The 18507-nt window shown below is 40.2% G+C and overlaps 1 protein-coding gene across 12 annotated transcripts in view; it reads right to left on the bottom strand.

Moving 5' to 3' along the window:
* Positions 1-18507, bottom strand: part of BICD1 (BICD cargo adaptor 1) — a 220707-nt gene that overhangs the window by 191997 nt on the left and 10203 nt on the right. The window contains exon 2 of one of the 12 annotated variants that reach the window (XM_082352139.1): positions 4545-11064. The exons of the other annotated variants lie outside the window; for them this stretch is intronic. Within the exon in view, the coding sequence (XP_082208265.1) occupies positions 10831-11064 (234 nt within the window). The 3' untranslated portion in view covers positions 4545-10830. Of the gene's footprint in view, positions 1-4544; positions 11065-18507 lie in introns of those variants that run through there. 12 annotated transcript variants of the gene reach the window in all.

Raw genomic sequence — 18507 nt, 5'->3', positions numbered from 1 at the left:
CATCCTCAGTAGAGCAATAACAGACTTCAAAAGGTCAGGCCTGGGAAGATTTCTGGCAAGAAATGAAAGCACTGTAAAATGCTTCCTGGAAAACTGAGGTCCATTTTGACTTGATTTACCACGTTTCAAGGTAAAATTATGCATCTTACCCATGGACTAATATTATTTCTACCTTCAAGTTAAATATCCAAACTTTATATTATTATTCTTGGAGCTACTTTGTACTCAGCCATGTAGTCAGAATTGTGTGCTTATGAATGCAGTTATAGGTTCTCACAAAAAATTAAAAGCATCACACGATAACATATTTGCTGAAGAACTCCCCACTTGTGTCTCCCCATCTTAGCTCTTTCCTTGAGTCTATTCTTTCTCACTGAATTATTCAGTCAAAACAGACTAGGGCTTCCCTGGTGGCGCAGTGGTTGAGAATCTTCCTGCTAATGCAGGGGACACGGGTTCGAGACCTGGTCTGGGAAGATCCCACATGCTGTGGAGCAACTAGGCCCGTGAGCCACAACTACTGAGCCTGCGCATCTAGAGCCTGTGCTCCGCAACAAGAGAGACCGCGACAGTGAGAGGCCCGCGCACCGCGATGAAGAGTGGACCCTGCTTGCCGCAACTAGAGAAAAGCCCTCGCACAGAAACAAAGACCCAACACAGCCAAAAATAAATAAATAAATAAATAAATAAATAAATAAACAAACAAATAAATAAATAAATAAATAAATAGATAAAAAGAAAAACAGACTAAAGACAGGACGCATAGCAAAAGTAGAGGCAATGACAGAAGAATAATGGTCTGGAGATTGCAATGGGGTGGGGGGAGAATATGCTACTGGCTCTGGATTCTTAGATTTTTAGGATATGGGAGAGAACAGGCAATATCTTCTACAGGAGGCTGCAGGGGAGACAAGTAAGCCCAGTCGAGGAGACAGAAAGAATATTCTGGGAGGAGGTTAAGATACAAGAAAGTTTGCTTACCATGGAGAAGAGCAGCAAACAGGTAAGTAGAATGTTTGGCAGGAGAGGGGTGAGGAGGTAAGAGAATGGATGAGAGGAGGGAGGCTTGCCTGGAGGAGGGAACACAAGGCTTTATGAAGGTAAGTATAAGAGAAAAGATGAATAAAGGATATTCAAATCCAAGCAGAACAGTCTCATTTATAGCCTTTCTTTTATTAGCCCATAGTGAGAGGCTTATAAAGATGTTATGTGCTTGACTTTTAGGCGTTTTTTAAAATATTACATTTTTATAAAATTTCTCTGCCATAAAAAAAAACTACCTTTGCCAGAGCAGGAAGGAAGCCAGTGAACCAAGTTACTCACTGGGAGTATAATTATAAACATTTAGCATTTTTGAACATGAGAAAAAGAAAAGCTTTTATTTAATAGTCTTCAGGATCTCAAGAAAGAATTCATCCTCCATTTATTTTCAGGGAGATGTGGTGCTTCTTGGAAGAAGCTCAGAGGATCCTGCTATTAAATCAAGACCCATGCGGAAAAAAAATTATCCACTCCACAATAACATGGCATGTAACACAAAGGCAGTGGTACTTATCCAGCAGGGAGAGGGCCCCTTCAATACAGGGACTCCTACCGGCTGACTTAATTACAGCACAGCAAGACAATCCACTACAAAGACAGTGCAACTGAAAGGAGACCACTGACATCCACACTAGGTTCAGGGACAGATGGTTCTGCTGCTTCTCGTTTGGTATGAGACCTTCTAGAAAAATCTGAAAATGGATACATGCCAACAAGTTTTCAACTACCAGTATTTTTTTTTTAAGCCTACCGTATGCTACCGTAAAAATAATCCTTAACTTGAGAGTCAATCAGCAAAGATTTACTGAGCTGGGACCGGGTGTAAGGGATAGGAAAAGGCCTAAAGCAGCTTACCATCTAGTTTAAGGACATGGATTAAACTCTGATTTAATTTAAGGGCTTTTCATGTTTTTCATCATGTTGCACACACACACAAAATTACAGCAGAAGCCATAAAACGACTGCCTTAAAAATTTTCAGATGATAACAAACACAAATTTACAGAAACAGAGTGGTTCCACCCTGGAAAACATGGCTTTAAACAAGGGATGATGCACTGAAGCCTAATTCAGCAGTCAAGGTAACTGAACGTTGTTAAAGCAGTCACCATAGCAACCACAGGGACTAGGGCACAAGACATAATTAGTCCCTCCAATTATGAAGTTATAATACAGTCACTAAATAACAGCCTTGAGTAAATTCTATCTTGTAAATAGTTTTAAGGAAAATGAAAATTTAACTACAAACTTACTAAAGAAGGACCAAGCTATTACTGTCATACTGTTTTATTAAATTAACACAAATGCAGCCTTTCTGCATGCAGCAAACTCTACCTTCCTGGTCACTTTAAAGGATATGAATTAATCAAAATCATAAAATTCTTTTTTTTGGCCACGCCACAGCTTGCAGGATCTTAATTCCCCAACCAGGGACTGAACCCCAGGCCACGGCATTGAAAGCGCCAAGTCCCAACCATTGGACTGCCAGGGAATTCCCCTCAAAATCATAAAATTCTTCATTCTTATGTGTGAATGTACAACAATGCCACCCAAGAAATTGAGTTAATTTACAATTTCTATAGCACACACAATTCATATTTAATACTCATAACAAGTCTATGAACTAAGAAAGCACAGCTCAATGAGTTTAAATAAAGTAAATGAATGTACAGCACTTGGAGAACTGCCTGTCACACAACCAGGACTATGTTAGTCCAAGCTATTACTTCTACCATTACAGTAGTATTATTGCTGATATTATTATTATTGTTAAAAATGCAAGTTTTGAAGTCACACTGCCTGACTCAAATTTTGGTTCCATCATTAACTAGGCAAGTTACCTAATCCATCTGTGACTCAATATTCTCATCTGTATAATGGAAATAATAAAAACATCTACTTCGTAGACTACTGAGGGTATTGTGATCAGACAGACTACATATTTAGCAGACTACCTTGTATGTGGTAGGAGACGAACACAATTTAGCAATTATAACAGTTTAAATGTTTGGTCTTGGCTCCTAGCCAGTAAATAGGGAATTGGAATTAAAACTCAGGTTTCCTGACAAAGTTTAGAACACTTTCTACAGCCACACTGCTAGGAAACATAGAAACAGTCCATTTAATCAAACAGATACACCCAAGCATTATTATAACATAGTAACAAAAAGTAACATTGGTTGCACATGCTGACATTAGCTATGGAAAGGCTTTATATGTTGTAAGATAATCAGGCCAGATGCTCCAGCTGAAACATATACCACCAAACATGCTACCTTGTTCTCTTTTTTCTACTATGATTTTTTTCCTTTTTGAAAAATATAGAAAAATTATATATCTGAGTAATGTATCACCACAGTAAATATTTGAAAGTATTGTTTCAGGTCACAAAAGCAAAATAACTTCTTAGTAAAACAACCACTTTAAAATACTAAGTATTCAGTGAAAACCAGAGTCATGATAAACCAAAACAGTGCTATACCTCCAGGTATTAGTAACTATTTCAGGAGTCTTAAGCAAACCTGATAATAAAGCTCCTAAATAAAGAAATGGGATATGTTTAAGAAAGAAAACTTTCATAACTTAAGAATGTTCAAACTGGGCACACAGTGGTCCAGGTAAGTATGGGTGGACATCCTTCTAGAGAGATTGGAGTTCAGGGCAGCACTAGGAGACTGAGGATCCAGGAAGGAGGGGAGGGGGATCTAAGAAACCAGAAGGAAGGAGATGCCCAGTCATCTCCTCTTTCTCTGTTCTCTCTTCCCTCACTCTCAAAATTCACTCCATTTGGGGACTTCCCTGGTGGAGCAGTGGTTAAGAATCCGCCTGCAAACGCAGGGGTCACGGGTTCGATCCCTGGTCCAGGAAGATCCCACATGCCGCGGAGCAACTAAGCCCATGCACCACAACTACTGAGCCTGCGCTCTAGAGCCTGTGAGCCACAACTACTGAAGCCCACGTGCCTAGAGCCCGTGCTCCGCAACAAGAGAAGCCACTGCAATGAGAAGCCCACGCACTGCAACGAAGCCCCTGGTAGCAGCAACTAGAGAAAGCCCATGCACAGCCAAAAATAAAATTAATTAATTAATTAATTATTTTAAAATCCTGTTTAAAAAAAAAATTCACTCCATTCATCAAAAAGGCAAGTTCAGTGCTTGGTGATATAAAGTTGAATAAGACACAAAGAGAAAACATGAAACATGAAAATCAAAAATCACTGAACAGGGAATATTAGAGTTACCTCGGGTTTTACAGGAGAGCATAGAGAGACATCAGCTAACCAGAACATGTACTTTGGGCAAGGTTATGTGCCAGGTGGTCCTGCACTTACCATCTCATTCAAAAATAAACATAGTCCTGTTTACTGTTCCTATTCAGTAGATGAAGAAATGTAGGCTTTGAGATGTAAGAGGTACACTCAGAGTAAAATTTGGGTCCTTTTAATCCAAGCCCAGGGCTCTTGGTAAGGCATGATGACCCGCCTCCAACTCCTCTGCTTTCTCATTTTTTTTTTTTTAAAGTTTTTAATTATTTATTTATTTAATTAATTTTTTGGCTGTGTTGGGTCTTCGTTTCTGTGCGAGGGCCACTCTTCATTGTGGTGCACGGGCCTCTCACTATCGCGGCCTCTCTTGTTGCGGAGCACAGGCTCCAGACGCACAGGCTCAGTAGTTGTGGCTCACGGGCCTAGTTGCTCCGCGGCATGTGGGATCTTCCCAGACCAGGGCTCGAACCCGTGTCCCCTGCATTGGCAGGCAGATTCTCAACCACTGCGCCACCAGGGAAGCCCCTGCTTTCTCATTCTTGATTTTGCTTTCTTTATTTTTTTTCCATAGAAGGGCAAGAGTGTCAGTGTCTAGATCAGAAGTCAAAACTCAAATGTCAGGGAAATCCCTGGGGGCCCAGTGGTTAGGACTCCACACTTCCACTGCAGGGGGCACAGGTTCGATCCCCACTTGGGGAACTAAGATCCCGCAAGCCGCACAGCCAAAACAAAAAACAAACAAACAAAACCTCAAATGTCAACAAGGAAGCGACAGATGATACAGTAAGGTGTTATGGATGAGATGGAATGGTGGGGACTGTGGTGAACTGGAGATTCATGCCCTTTCTGAAGAAGAGGGACTCAGCTCCAGCCCACTGATGTCATGAACAAATGTGGGCCCAGGGCTTTGTGAAATCTTCCAATTTTTTGAGAGAGCTCTGAAATCCAGATTTTTTTTACATGACTCTCCTTATTGTAAAAAAAGAAGCTCCCTACACCAAATGTTTCTAAATCACTGGGCTGGCTTTTGCCTACGGGGTACCGGTTTGTGATCTCTACTCTGGATGAGAGGCGGCCAATCTCACTGGCACTGCTCTCCGTCACTCTGGTATTTCACCTGCAGAGTTTACCAACCAAGCAGCCATTGCAAAACAAACAGCAGGGCTGGCGCAGCTGTTGTCAGCAGGACTTTATTCTAATTCTGCAGTGTTAGTGAGACAGCCATGTTTAATGATAGAGTTACAATGCTGAAAACAATTTAGACATCCTCCGTTCCAAACTCCATCAATGCCTGACTCACTTCCTTAACATCCCTACCAAACAGCTTTTTGGCTTCTGCTTAAACATCTCCTTTAGCCAACAAGGAAGTCTCTCTCCTCAGAAAACTTGCTACTTTTCCCTCTGCTCTTAGTCTTCCATCAAGGAAGGTCCTTCTTCATATTAAGTTGAGCTCTGTATCCTCGTATCTGCCACCCATTAGTGCCTGGATCATTATACCTAGAACACAATATTCCAGGAGCAGATGGACAGACATTTACCATCACATTCTGGACAGTGTTTCTGTTAATGCAGACTAAGGTCGCATGCGCTTCTTCATAGTCTGGTACACTTGCCTCCCTGGCTCTCAGGGACTACAATGTTATCTAGCACTGCAAGCGAGTCAAGAAAGATCCACAGCAGAGGGGAAAGAAAGCTGTTATTTGTACCAGTCACATTTTTTACTTTAATTTCAGTTTAAGGATATATGTATGCCCCAGTCTCCATGTTTCTAATCTAGAGTACACACATTGCTTCCTATAAATGATTAACACTTTTGTTTAAAAAATACTGACGTCCATTTTAGTAAATGGAGGGGGTTGCCTTCACAGAATGTCAGAAGTGTATATATATGGCTAGTTTGTTTTAGTTTTAGGAAGAAAAATGACATTTTAGCTTCGTAATAAAAGGAAGAAATATGACTACACACAATGTGTATCATGAAATGTAGCCAACTTAAGTCCAGTAAATTACATCACAGAGTATAATAACTATAGGATGATGCTTGTTTTTCTGTCAAAGTCATGAGTCCTTTCCAAATGTTAAATGCTTCGGCAGACATATTTTAAAATTCTTTTTTAAACAAAGCATCAAAATCGGGATCTGTGAGAATTTTCAAATTCAAATAAATATGGAATATTTCATCTCCTAAATTTAATCATGAAATATTATTTACTACTTCATTTTCATACCTCATCATATGATTTCTTTATATTCTTCTTAGCTTGTTATAAAGAAACACAGGAGCCATCCTGATTTCTCCCTTTCTTTTGCTCTCCCGATCAATTAATTAGCAAGTCCTTCATCATGCATCCTGAATCATTCTTTTCTCACCCCCAAGTAGATCTCCCCCAGCCCAAGCCACCATCACCTAATACTGCAACTACTGCAACAGCCTATTCACTTGGCTCACTCCTTCACCAGTCTGCAAGGAAGAGACAGAGTGATCTTCCTGAAATATTTATCAGATCACATCACTCCAGCGGCTGCCCATTATGCTTAAAATAAAGTCCAGACTTCTTGCCAGGGCTCAAGGTCCTGGTCGCTGTCCACTGCTCCATCCTCCTCTCTAACATCCACACCAGCCCCTCCCTCCATATTGTAGGGGTTCTCTATCGAGGGTAGTATGGCTCCACCCTGGGGGGAGAGGAGGTGTTTGGAAGGTGTGAGGGTGTTTTTTTTGGTTTATTCTTTGTATTTATTTATTATTTTTTACTTTTTAAATTGAGATATAATTGATACATAACATTGTACCAGTTTTTAGGTGTACAACATGATTTGTTATATGTATAATTGCAAAATGATTACCACCATAAGTCAACATCCATCACCTTCACATAGTTCCAATTTTTTTCCTTGTGATGAGAACTAAGATCTACTGTCTTAGCAACTTTCAAATATATAATACACTGTTGTTAACTCTAGTCACCATGACGTACAGCAACAGCGCTTTTGTAATCACAATGACCTAAGAGTGGGGACACGCTGGCATACTGTGGGCAGGGCCAGGGATGCTCACCACCCTCCAGGAGCCCCACAGCCCCACAATGCCCAGCACAGTTCTACCCTACAAAGGACTACTGCACCCAAAATGCCAGTAGCACCAAGCTCATTCAAACCTCAAGGTCTTTACCTTTGCAGTTACTTTCAATCTCAGACACTGAAATCTTTTCCGGGCTTGCTCGTTCTCATCACTTGAGATGTCGTCTCCTTTGAAAGGCCATGTCTGGCCCTCATTTCTTTTTTTTTTAATAAATTTATTTATTTTATTTATTTATTTTTGGCTGTGTTGGGTCTTCGTTGCTGCGTGCCAGCTTTCTCTAGTTGCAGCGAGCAGGGTCTACTCTTCATTGCGGTGCACAGGCTTCTCATTGCGGTGGCTTCTCTCGTGGCGGAGCACGGGCTCTAGGCATGCGGGCTTCAGTAGTTGTGGCATGCAGGCTCAGTAGTTGTGGCTCGAGGGCTCTAGAGCGCAGGCTCAGTAGTTGTGGTGCACGGGCTTAGTTGCTCCACGGCACGTGGGATCTTCCCTGACCAGGGCTCGAACCCGTGTCCCCTGCATTGGCAGGCGGATTCTTAACCACTGCACCACCAGGGAAGCCCTGGCCCTCATTTCTAAAATAGCCTACCCAGCATACCTGCCAGTCTTATTATTCCTTTACCCTGCTTTCTTCACTTTTTAGCACACATCATTATGCAAAACTATTTCTTTATTTCCTTACTCTTCTATGCTTTTCTCCCCCACTGGTATGTCAAGTCCCTGAGGGCAGGAACTTTGTACCCCCAGCACCTAACTACAATGCCTGGGACATGGCAGGTGTTCAATAATCATCTGTGAAATAAATAAATGTCCATAGTAATTTTTCTTATTTAGGATTAGGAATTTTAAAAAAAGCTTCTTTTTGACATACAGTGTCATCTAACCTTCATTTCTAGTTATTTTTTTCTATGTCGTTTTCCTTTTTTGCAATGGACTGTCACTCAAAGAGTTGTTTTTACATGCCACAACTTTTATTTTTACTTAAATACATAAATACAGAGAGGTAACAGTTTAAAATTCCCAAGTCATCACTTAACTCATTCACAGAATGTGAAAGAGGGTTTTCTTATGAGTATTTTTGTAAACCTCGGAGTAAATGTGTTACTTCTTCTGCCAATAGGGTCAGGAGTCCAATGGCATGACTGCTTCTGAGGACAACAATAAGCATAGATGGTGGTGGTCCCTTCTCTTTGAGAGGAGCAACTCCTGAATCCACCCAAATAGAGAATAAGCATCACTTTTTGTCAAAAATGCTCACAAACATATTTTCAAGACCAAGAAGAGTTGAAAAATAATGCAACATAAATTTTTTAAAAATCATACTTCGAAAATAGATAGCTAGTGGGAAGCAGCTGCATAGCACAGGGAGATCAGCTCGGTGCTTTGTGTCCCCCTAGAGGGGTGGGAAAGGGAGGGTGGGAGGGAGATGCAAGAGGGAGGGGATATGGGGATATATGTATACATATAGCTGACTCACTTTGTTATACAGCAGAAACTAACACACCATTGTAAAGCAATTATACTCCAATAAAGATGTTAAAAAAAAAATCATACTTCGAGAGCACTAAATCAAAAGTTCAAACCAGGTCTATGAAATGGGCTAAGGGAGAAGTGCTAAGAGGGGATGTGTGGAATTACATCTAGATTTTAAGATATGATTTTATTTAAACATATAGAAATCTGTTAGGATATGCAAGAAGAATGAGTATAATTTGATTCCTTTTATGTTCCACACATTTAGATACTAAATGCTAACCAGTGCTTCTCTTTGATGCATGGTATTTGAGGACTGGTATACAATTACCTATGGTTTGTGAGAGACTGTTGGGCCCAAGTATTGTGTGCATTTTATACCTTAACACAAACTGCCAAATCACATTCTCAAAGCTCATAGCAATTCATACTCACACAATGTATAAGAATGTTCACATTTCCACACACTTGGCAACACTGTATATTATCAATATTTAAAATTTTTCTAAGTTGATTGGTAAAAAAGTGAAAACTCACTATTACTTAATTTGCATTCACTGACTACCGATATCGAGCATCTTTTTACACGTTTATTGATTATTTGCAAACCCACTTCTGTTTGTCTACTTATAGTCTTTGCCCTTTTTCTATGGTATTATTGTTGTTTTCAATCAACTCAGGGTAGCTGTATACTAGGGATAATAATCCTTTGTAAGTCAATCATGTTGCTTTTTTTTTTTCCAATCTGTTGTCTGTATTCCACTCTTGTTTGTGGTGCCTACCTCAGTTTTCAAAAAAATTTCTATGTAACCAAATGTGTCAGTCTTGCCTTTTGATTCTAAGTTTTATATCTTGCTTAGGAAGATTTCCTCCACACTGACATTTAATAAATGTTCCCAGGAATTTTCTCCTAATTAGAGTTCATTCTTTCATGATCCATTAAATCCTTTATATTCTGGTGTAAAGTTAATGGGAAGCGAAGGGATAAAAGAAGAGGAGAAAGAAAAGTATACAAGGAGAAAAAGAGACTGGAGAAGTCTTACTTTTTAATGTTAAACAGGGAGTTTTAAATGTGATGCTGGATTGCTGAATTTTTGCTCTCCATATTGTTAATATTAGATTATAAAGGGGAAAAACCTCAAATAGTTTTGACTTGAAAATATAATTAAGCTATAAACATAAGGAGAAAATTATTGATTTAAAACTATCTGAACACAGGGGCTTCCCTGGTGGCGCAGTGGTTGGGGGTCTGCCTGCCAGTGCAGGGGACATGGGTTTGAGCCCTGTTCTGGGAGGATCCCACATGCCGTGGAGTGACTGGGCCCGTGAGCCACAATTGCTGAGCCTGCGCGTCTAGAGCCTGTGCTCTGCAACAAGAGAGGCCGCGATAGTGAGAGGGCCGCGCACCGCGATGAAGAGTGGCCCCTGCTTGCCGCAACTGGAGAAAGCCCTCGCGCAGAAACGAAGACCCAACACAGCCATAAATAAATAAATTAAAAAAAAAAAAAAAAACTATCCGAACACAAATAACACTATAAAGGGTTTTTTTTTAAGTAAGAAGAGGAAGAATTACATTTTTCATAATATGAAAAATGAAAAAATGTAAGATGATAAAAAGAAATGAATTCCAGCTTAGGTTATAGTTCATCTGAGCCTTTTCCATAAAAGTTTTAAATTTTACAGGAGTATGATATTATTTATTATTAAATAGACCAGTTAATTGGGAATTACTGCAGAAATTTATTTTTCCAATGACTGTGATAAGAACAAAATAACCAAGGGCAGAATTTTTATAGAGCTACAGGTAATAAATGCACTCAAGGCAAAAGCGCTGATGTACTGCTTACATCTAAAGGTTTTTGCTTTTATTCAGTTGTAGCCTCTGATCATTCTTACTAAGAAGTCAATTCATTCATGCATTTTAAAGGCTAGTTTTATATTTTTTCTAGCATTTTTAATTGTTCCCAGCAGAAGGGTTAGTCAGAGGTCCTAGACCACTGTACTGTCAGAATCAAAAGCCAAAAGTCACTGTTTTCAAACATAAAGTTAATGATATTACTCTCCTGCTTTGACACTGTCGATACTTTTCCCATGGTATACAGATCAAGCTCCTTAGCACTCCCACAAGTGGCCTGACCCCGTTCCAGAGGCATAAGGGAGATACTCGTAGAAAAGCAGCAAAATGGAGGTTGAAGCTGAATCAATGGCAACTGAGAGAAAAGACAAGAGAGGAGGAAAACAGCCATGAGTCCTAAACAGCAAAGGCAATGAGCAAGGAAATATTAAGTCTAGTATGGACGGAGCTCAACATTCGGGGTCTGATCGACAGGTTAGAATCGAAGTCAAGACCTCAGGGCATGTGGCTCTCAGAGCCGAGAGAGTCAGGAATCAGAGGGTGTATGAGTGATGAGGGTTGTCAGGAGCAGGACCAGCCCAGCCACACGGAAGGACAGTGGCACTGAGGACCCACACTGAAGGGGCAATCAGGCAACCCGGTCACAATGGGGTAAGACTAGGAAGCTGCCACTCTCCAATTCACAAGAGGCCAGGAGGCTAAAACAAACCCTAAAACACACCAAACAGGGCACAGGAGCAGCAGAGACTTCCAGACCCCTTGTTAGTTGGAGGTACTTCTCATCTTGTCATTGGGGCCTGGCGCTCAGGGGCAAAGCCTTCCCAGGCAGATGTCGCCATGGTCAGCCACGCCGGAGCCGAGATGGGGGAACTGACAAGCCTCATTACAAGGCCCTTCATTGTCTCCCCCGAGACCACCTCCCGCCCCTCATCCCATTTCAAATACTGCCTGCAACAACACAGATGCTGACGAGCAACAATCTCTCCAATCCCCCCTCCTCTGCAGGCTGTTTCTTCTTCCTGAAGGACTCTGCCCCTCATCTGCCTGGAAAATCCCTCCTTGTTCTTCATGCCCCTTCACACGTCGCCCTGATCAGAAACTTTTCTCTGATTCCTTTGAGTTTGCTGCCCTCCACTTTGGTGTCCTATCAAGCACAGCCAACATATTATTATTTTTACTATTTTGTTATTATTATGAATTATTATCACCATCACATCCATCAGTTATCAGGTGCTTACTAGGTGTCAGGGACTGTAGTGAATGCTTTAGATGGATCTTTCTTTAATTAACATCTATAGTTACTATCTTCCTCCATTTTACAGAGGAGGAAAGTGAGATTCGTAGAGTTTTAAGTATTAGCCTAAGATCACAGTTACTAACCAAATTCAAATACAGTTTGTTCTGACTCAAAAACCCATGATCTTTCCAGTAAAATACCTTAATCACATTTGTTCATGTCTTTTGCCTCTAACAGCAAATAACTAACTTAAAAGTAAAGACCACGTCTTCCTCATTTTTGTACACCCAGCATAAACTTGGCATATAACTGATGCTCTCTAAATATTTAATACATGAATGAATGAATGCATGAATGACCAGCATCCATTCCAGTCCCTCAGTAACTAGAATATCAACTGCGGCACAGAACCAGTAATACAATGTTAAACTGTCCTTATGTCACGTTAGACTAAGGTCCACTAAATGGCTCATATCGTCCAGAATAAGGGACAGAGTAGAAGAAAGTTAGGTAAAGATTCTGGTTCAAGGACCCAGGCAAGTCAACACAGTATCTTTTTTAGTAAACTGATTTAATTGGTCAAACAAATGGTTATTTTTAAAACAGGTAGTCTAGTTCAACCTCTTTTCACAATAACTGTCTTAATTACTTCACCTTTTCCTTCCAGACTAAATGAATGCAATACCACAGACATCTCTTACACACTCGCTGTGGGGTAGGCAGGGAGAAGCATGCAACAAATCTCATGAGCTACCAGGTTAATTTGAACTCCTTTTCCCTGAAGGAGGTTACAGTCTCCTTGAATGTACACACAGGGGGGGAAAAAAGGCGTAGGACACGGACTCCTGTTCTCAAATCCTCCAAAAGTTTCCCCTATCACTCAAGAGTAAAAGCCACAGTCCTGGTAACAATTTAAAAGCTGCTGCACCACTGACACTCATTCCCTCTCTGACCTCATCTACTATTCACATCCCACCCCAACCCCTCGAGCCACGCAGCCTCTTTGCCCGTCCCTCTCAAGGAGGCTTTCTCTGATCCTTCCCCACTTCACAGGCCATCTCCCCCCTTTCATGCTCTATTTTTCTCTATAGCATTTAGGACCATCTAACATTCTATTTCACTTATTCATTTTGTTTATTGTCTCCCCTTCCATTCTCCCACAGAATGTAAGCTTCATGAGCATGGATATTCCTGTTGGGTTTTCTGCTGTATTCTCAGCACCTAGATCTGTGCCTAACACATAGGAGGTATTGAATATATTCAAGTGAAAGAATGAGTGAACCTTAGTTAGCTTTATGCAATGACCTACATGTTCATGGTATTTACTTTGGTGTCCATATTTCTAAATCACATTAGCATCACAAATTAAAATGCAACTTAAAAATTTTTCACTTGGAATTGATCAATGATGACAGTTCTTTTCATTGTCATTTCCTGAAATGCCTTACTATAACCATTGTCTAAAAATGTAATTGTGGGGCTTTCTTGGTGGCGCAATGGTTAAGAATCCACCTGACAATACAGGGGACACCGGTTCGAGCCCTGGTCTGGGAAGATCCCACATGCCACGGAGCAACTAAGCCCATGCACCACAACTACTGAGCCTGCGCTCTAGAGCCTGTGTTCTGCAACAAGAGAAGCCACTGCAATGAGAAGCTGGCACACCACAACGAAGAGCAGCCCCCGCTCACCGCAACTAGAGAAAACCTGCATGCAGCAACGAAGACCCAATGCAGCCAAAAATAAAAATAAATAAATTTATAAAAATATATATGGTTTAAAAATAAATAAATACAAATAAAAAATTTAAAAAAATTTTTTAATGTAATTGTGGTTTTTTGAGATCCTGGTCTCAACTTTAGCAAATAATAGCTCATATTACCCCGAACACTTCAATGTGACTTGCAAAGATATAATATTTATTTGGCTAAAATGAAAAAAGCACATAAAACTTGATTGGAAATAACTGCAGTGACTAAGAAGACCTGAGAATTCTCTTAAAAAAGGATAAGAATGCACAGTGATTAAGAATCCGCCTTCCAATGCAGGGCACGCAGGTTCAATTCCTGGTCAGGGAACTAGATCTCACACACATGCCACAACTAAGGAGCACATGTGTCACAACTAAAGGAGCCGGCAAGCCACACTAAGGAGCCCTCGAGCCTCAACTAAGGAGCCCGCCTTCCGCAACTAAGACCCAGCGCAACCAAAATAAATAAATAAATTTCTTTTAAAAAGGGTCCTAGTTCTAAATTATTTTAAAATATTAATAAAAGGGGTTATTGTTGTTCAGATAATTAGAATGAGATCATTAAACCATAATTAATTGTGAATCACCAACACTAAGAACATTTATCAACTTAAAAATATAATCCAAAGGGCCAACAATTTAAAAGCATTTATAATTAGTTTTCAAGTGTGTTATATCCCTTTTTCTCTCCCTCTAGTGGTTGCTTTTTCTTCCTAATTATATTTCCTTGAGGTTTTGAGCTTAAAGGCTCTGCACACATGCCAGCATTAGCAGAAAGAATGTCAGATTATGATTTAAAGGAGGGAAAATGGCCATGTATGCCAAAAAGATAATCTGTAAGATGGTAGTACCTTCAGCTCATCAAAAGAAGCCATGTACAAGGTTAAACTTACCCTGTCTCCATCTAATTACCTCACATGGAGGTCAACTTCAAAAAATCTCCTAAAACTATCTAGAGAATGGCAATCAGTGAGGCTTATCAACAAAGCACATTCATGTTATAATATAAACCTCTTTCAATTTCAAAAGTTGATGGCTAAGAGCTCTTCAGCAGTGGCATTTGATTCCACATTAGTCTGCAGTATGCCGGAGACAAACAAAGACCCATCATTCTGAACCTTCTATTTACAGACCCACACCAAACTGTGCAACAAAACATTCTTAAGGAAATTGCTACTGTTACTGTGTACTTCCCATAAATGTAAACAGGTTTCTTTTTTTCATTTCTAAATATAAAGATAGAAACACAGCAGATAAATACTACATTTTAGTGTAGTGCTTTTTCTCCATAAAATAATATTTGAAAACAGTAAGCATGTATAACCAAAAGAACAAGTGAAAATAACCCCAGAAGTTAAAGATCAATCCATCAAAGCAATTCTTTTCTAATATTCTACTTATGAATTTGTAAAGCTGGCATAAACAACTGCAAACAGAATAGAGCAACAAAACAGACACAACAAAGGAGACAAATAACTTTTAAAGGAAACTTCAAACAACGCTGAAGGATCAAAACTTATACACTTTTAGCATGCATCTTAATTGTCTAACATAGTTAAGTTTTTTTGTTTGTTTTAACATCTTTATTGGAGTATAATTGCTTTACAATGGTGTGTTAGTTTCTGCTTTATAACAAAGTGAATCAGTTATACATATACATATATCCCCATACCTCTTCCCTCTTGCGTCTGTCTCCCTCCCTCCCACCCTCCCTATTCCACCCCTCTAGGTGGTCACAAAGCACCGAGCAGATCTCCCTGTGCTATGTGGCTGCTTCCCACTAGCTATCTATTTTATGTTTTAACATAGTTAAGTTTTTGATGACATTTGTTGGTTTTCTGAAAGGCTTTCCCAGTGTCTTCATTTATAGAAAACAGAGAAGTACAAAGACTGTGCCACTGAGGTTTACATACCTCATGGCTCATGACTTCCCAGCTTTTCTTACCAAACACTTCTATTCCTATAGAGTGATTTACTCCTAGAGTTGGAAGTTTCTAGGAGAGAGGCTCTCAGCCCTGGTTGCACCTATGAGGGGAGTGGGGTTAATATACTGAAGCCCCTCTCCACCTCCAAAGACTGATTGAACTGTCTCAGGGTGGGGTCCAGGCAGCAGTATTTTTATAAATCACCCAGCTGATCCTAATGAGTAATCTGTATTGAAAGTCACCTCTTCAAAAAGAAGACCTCAGGGGGATCTAGGCTCTGCACAAATACTTCTGATGTCGAGTTCCAAAATCTCATTTGAAGAATCTAAAGGCAATACACTACTTTATGGATGGTCATTTCTCAAACGAATGGTGATTTTTTTAAAATTTTCCTTTTTTTTATTAAGGTATAATTGATTTACAATATTATATTAGTTCTCAGGTGTATAACATAGTGATTCAAAACTTTTATAGATTATACTCCATTTAAAGTTATTATAAAATATTGGCTATATTCCCTGTGCTGTACAATATATTCTCGTAGCTTATTTTTTTTATACATAGTAGTTTGTACTTCTTAATCCCTATCCCTGTCTAGCCCCTCCCCACTTCTTTCTCTCCACTAGTAACCACTAGTTTGTACTCTATACCTGTGAGTCTGTTTCTGTTTTGATACATTCATTTATTTTATTTTTTAGATTCCACATATAAATGATAACATTCAGTATCTGTCTTTCTCTGTCTGACTTATTTCACTAAGCATAATACCCTTCAGGTCCATCCATGTTGTTGCAAACAGCAAAATTTCATTCTTTTTTATAGCTGAGTAGTAGTCCATTGTACCACATCTTCTTTATATGAATGGCTATTTTTACAGGGCATGGTCACCCACCATTTCCCCTAACAACTACCAACAGAGTTCCACAATCTTTGTACTTGTCCCTCTTCCTAAAAAATCACTTCCCTCAATCTCCACATGACTGGCTCATTCTCATCATTCAGGTCTGGAATCAAACGTCACCTCCTGGGAGAGGCTTTTCCTGATCATGCTTTCCCCAGCCAGCCCCCATCTCTTCACTCACGGCATTTCTCACATCTGACGTGTGTGTGTGCTTGCTGACTATCTCCCCATAAGCTCCATTCAGGCAGCTCCATTTTGTCTGTCTTCAGCAAGCAGCACAGTGTCAACATAGTAGCCACTCAGAAAAACTTTTGAATGAATAAATGAAACAGAACAAGAAGTAATGGACATGCCTCTGATGAAGGCTGTGTTTAAAAAAAAAATAAGTAATAGACAATCTAAAGCAAAAAAAAAAAAAAAGAAAAAAAAATTCTGATTGGTACATAATGTAAAATAGTTGACAATGCAGATTAAAAATATTGGACTAATAAAAATTATGGGTGGTTTTAATTTTCTTCATACCTTTGTGTACTTGATTGTCTTCAGTAAAAGTAAATTATCTTTACAATTACAACCAAAATAGTATAATAATAAAAATAATTTTTTATGAAAAGTTAAAAACAAAAAAACTCAACTGTCACAGGGCAAAGATGGGCTAACGTAATGAGGCCCAACTGCCTGCATCATCCTGGCTTCTCCCCAAGACCCAGCATGGACAGGATGTGGCCACACTGCAGGACCAGCTCTTGCCGGCCCTGGAAACCAGCCACCTATTATGGTGTCCACGTAGGTCCGACACCAGCCAAGTAGACAAAGGAATCAAAATCGCTGCTCGTTCACCCATAAAACTTCCCATCTTTTCCCTTGGTATATCACAGGCCTGCCATGGGGCAACCAAACAAATCCCATCAGTTTCCTTCACACACACCTACACTAGTTTTCTCTCTCACAGGGCCACCCAAGCTACCCTGAGGGCAGACCCTGGGCCACCTCCCAACCCCTCGAAGTCTCCAGTGCCGACCACACTCCCTGAGGCTCTCTGGTTTTCTTCCCTAATCAGTCCCATTTGCTTCACGCTTGAAATGCCAGTGCCTTAAAAATACAGCCCTGTCCTAGAAATATCTGCATTTTGAAAGGATATACTATTAAATAAAAAATGTCACGTTATAGAGTAATACGTACGGCATGAGTCCATTTTTATAAAAACTAACGAATAAGAACAACAAAGAAGCCTGCATATGGATTCATATGTTTAAAGTTATTTAAAGCAAGTATAAGAGAATACTCACCAAAGTATTAGCAATAGAGACAGAACTGGGAGGAGAGGAAGGGGAAACTATTTATTTGTCTATGCTTTTACCCAACTGGGATTGTTGCCACAAATTGTCATAATTACACAACGGTAATTTTTAAAGAGCAATCAAACTCTTGTGGCCAAAAAAAGAAAGGTAAAAGTGCTAATGTACTCTCAAGTATCAGTCAGTGGGGGGTAAGTGCTGTTGCTCCCAGCACCCCTAACCCTAGAGGTCTGCAAGGGCTGGTTTTCCTCACTGTGCCAGGCCAGCTTCTTGCCCATTGTTTATGAGTTTATACATCTCTTAATTCAGAATGCAAATGGGCTTCCCTGGTGGCGCAGTGGTTAAGAATCCGCCTGCCAATGCAGGGGACATGGGTTCAAGCCCCGGTCCGGGAAGATCCCACATGCCACGGAGCAACTAAGCCCATGCGTCACAACTACTGAGCCTGCACTCTAGAGCCCTCGAGCCACAACTACTGAGCCTGCGTGCCACAACTACTGAAGCCCGCACGCCTAGAGCCCATGCTCCACAACAAGAGAAGCCACCGCAATGAGAAGCCTGCGCACCACAAGGAAGAGTAGCCCCCGCTCACCGCAACTAGAGAAAGCCCGTGCACAGCAACGAAAACCCAACAGAGCCAAAAATAAATAAATAAAAATTAAAAAAGAAAAAAGAAAAAAAGAATGC

This window comes from Balaenoptera borealis (assembly GCF_965194805.1).
Source record: "Balaenoptera borealis genome assembly, chromosome: 13".
NCBI lineage: Eukaryota > Metazoa > Chordata > Mammalia > Artiodactyla > Balaenopteridae > Balaenoptera > Balaenoptera borealis.
The sequence above is the reverse complement of the archived record's forward strand: the minus strand, read 5'-3'. Positions and strand labels throughout refer to the sequence as shown.